Source organism: Esox lucius, chromosome 11, assembly GCF_011004845.1.
Source record: "Esox lucius isolate fEsoLuc1 chromosome 11, fEsoLuc1.pri, whole genome shotgun sequence".
In the NCBI taxonomy this organism is placed as follows: domain Eukaryota; kingdom Metazoa; phylum Chordata; class Actinopteri; order Esociformes; family Esocidae; genus Esox; species Esox lucius.
This window is the reverse complement of record NC_047579.1, coordinates 38,320,275-38,322,964: the sequence shown is the minus strand read 5'-3', so window position 1 is coordinate 38,322,964 and position 2,690 is coordinate 38,320,275. Positions and strand designations below refer to the sequence as shown.

The 2,690-nt window shown below is 35.4% G+C and overlaps 1 protein-coding gene across 1 annotated transcript; it reads right to left on the bottom strand.

The window, feature by feature from the left end:
- Positions 1-994: 994 nt before the first annotated feature.
- LOC106024526 (interferon a3-like) lies at positions 995-2,045 on the bottom strand. Its single transcript, XM_034294953.1, has 5 exons — positions 1,896-2,045; positions 1,717-1,779; positions 1,472-1,621; positions 1,257-1,355; positions 995-1,151 (listed from the first exon to the last, which is right to left on the bottom strand). Exons 1-5 carry the CDS (start codon positions 2,043-2,045, stop codon positions 1,077-1,079), a joined length of 537 nt encoding a protein of 178 aa, XP_034150844.1. The 3' UTR covers positions 995-1,076.
- Positions 2,046-2,690: the final 645 nt, after the last annotated feature.

Sequence of the window (2,690 nt, the reverse complement as noted above, 5' to 3'; positions counted from 1 at the left end):
GGGTGAAAAATATACCGCACGAGTCTTCTCCATCGCCTTCTCGCATCAGTAAATCTGTGCTCGACTACGTGGTCTATTTAAGAAAGTCGTGAACGTGCACTTATCCCGACTATCTACTATCTACACCTGGCTTGACATAGCTTCACCTTCTCATCCTGGCTCGGCAAACGTGCAACCGATTAAGCCGCGATGAGCGGATCACGCTAAATCAATCTGCGCTTTTTCAGTTATCCTGGATTTTTTTATTCTACTTTTGTGCAACAGGCCCCTGTTGTTCGTGGAACACTACATAATCTATAGCAATAACAGGGTCATCCCCGCCATTTCTCTCCATTCCTTAATAAAAGTTGGTCAGAGCACCTTTGCGAATAGGTTTTAAGAGGAACCCCTTAAAAGAACTATAGCTAGAACTTGTATTGCTCTTTGTGAGGCCTCTTAGCGGTAAGATACAATTATTTGTGAATACGGCCCCTGATCAAGCCTTGGCTTGCCTAAAGTGGACAGCCTTTCCTGGCCAACAGGAGTTAAATACAGGACCAGGAAAGCATTGAAATAATAAGCAACTCATAATAAAACGCCATGAAATATTGGTATTTCGTAGTTTTCAAATCACATGGCCCTCCCCCTCCCTAGATAAATCGAAAACCTCTCCCGGACATGATTTAAAAATAATTACCTTCCCATATCTTATTCAGGGTATTTCCTAGGTCTACATGAATTGTAAAGTGTCTGATATTATCAGTACAAATCTATAACAATTTTATTAGTCGTATCTACATATTACATTTATTTATTTTCATACAAATGTTTAATTGATACAATTACAAACATTTAATATCAGGTCACATTATTACAACAGTAGCCCAAGTTCTGCAATAACTTAGAAACATAGATTAAAAAAATGTGCTCCATTTCGTTCTACATACAGAAATATCTCCTATATGAATACATTATTTGGTATGAAATCCGGCCAACACACACATACTAAAATAAATAAATACTTTATAAATGAATAATGTGTAAATCAAATTGATTTGTAAATAAATCTTTCCAAAGGCGCTCAATTGGCTAGTACTTCATGTTAAGACAATTCTTCGCAGGTGTGCGAGCACCACTCTCTTTATTTCTATCCAGGCTTTTCCGTTGAATTCCTGCAATTATTAACACACGTTAAGTTAAAATAAACATGTATCAGAACATACTATCGACTATATTGCGATTTGGTGAGTCTTTATAAAAGGAATTGGCCAACTTACCTCGCCTTTCAAGTAATTCTTAAGGAATTTAAAGTGACTGTTCATCTTTTTGTTCGCTCTTTTAACAGACTTTGATAATGTAGGATTCATAGCCTTTATCTGTTGAAACAAAACATAAAATACGTTGTATTATGATAATATGATGACTAATTTAGGATGAAGTTTGCTTTATGGCACTAAAATTAAGAAGCAAAAATCATAAATCACAGACTTACGCATTGATCCAGCTCCATGGTCTGACGACTGAGGTAATGGATAAACGTATCGATTCTTTCTGTTTCCAAGGTGGACTCATATTTACCACTGCTGTACAAATGCATTATAGCTTTCAGAGTTCGCGAAATGAAGACAATCTGGTCGTCTGCCTAGAAGGAAAGTGATTGTGTTAGTATTGGCTACGTGGTTGACGCTTTCATGTGAACTGGATATATAAAGGTGTTAATTGGTTTATTTTTCTTACCTTTAAATCATCAAATTGTCTGTATAGCTTATTGGGCAACGAGATCAGAGGTTCACCGTCATCCTGAGATGATACATTTTTTTAAAATATATAGTATTCATATTACTGTATACGTAAGACAATTTAAATTAAACATAGCAGAACATGAAAATATGAGAGAAACAAATTCACAAACATACTTTTTCCTGTAGCACCGTTATGGATTTGCTGATGAAACTTTTGAACATGCTCAACGACTTAGGTTGTGTCCTCATCCATGTGCATCCCATGGTTTCATTACAGCTGCATATCATCAGGACCAAACTCATACAAAGTCTGATTGAATACATTATAAGAAGTTACAGATCAAGTCTATCTTCTGATCGATCCTTTTCTCGAATTCTTGAGCACTGCCGTGAGATTCCACCTGTGTCTCCATATAAACACAAGGTGTTCTGAAAATGAATTGTGGAACTCCCGGCGAACTTGCGCTTTCCTACCTCAGTAGGCTACCTGAACTAAGCAGCAGGTCACCTGTAGGTTCCGCAAATTCCCACTACAACAATATCTGAATCTACTAATCAATTTAAGCATTCTATTTTAACACATTGTTTAGTAATATTCGTCTCACTCAAGCAGAATAGGAGACATGCCTGTGGATAAAGGTTAAAGATTGCGTTTGTGTTGCGGATTCATTAGCGGGAGCTGATCACTTTGGTAAAATAATTGGTATTTGATAATAAAATTGCATAGCAAAACATAACTAAAAGTCAGGAAAATTATATTATTTACATGGAAATCCGTGAGTTCGCCCCTTGGATATCTGATTTAATTAAATGATGTAGTCTCAATTGTAAAATAGTTTTTCATTGAAGATAATATTTATATCTTTAGGATAACATTTAATAAATAATTTTCTGAGGGTCTATTATATTAAATAAACTATTAAATTGTGTGATACATACATGAAAATAGAAGTTATTTTCTAAACCATA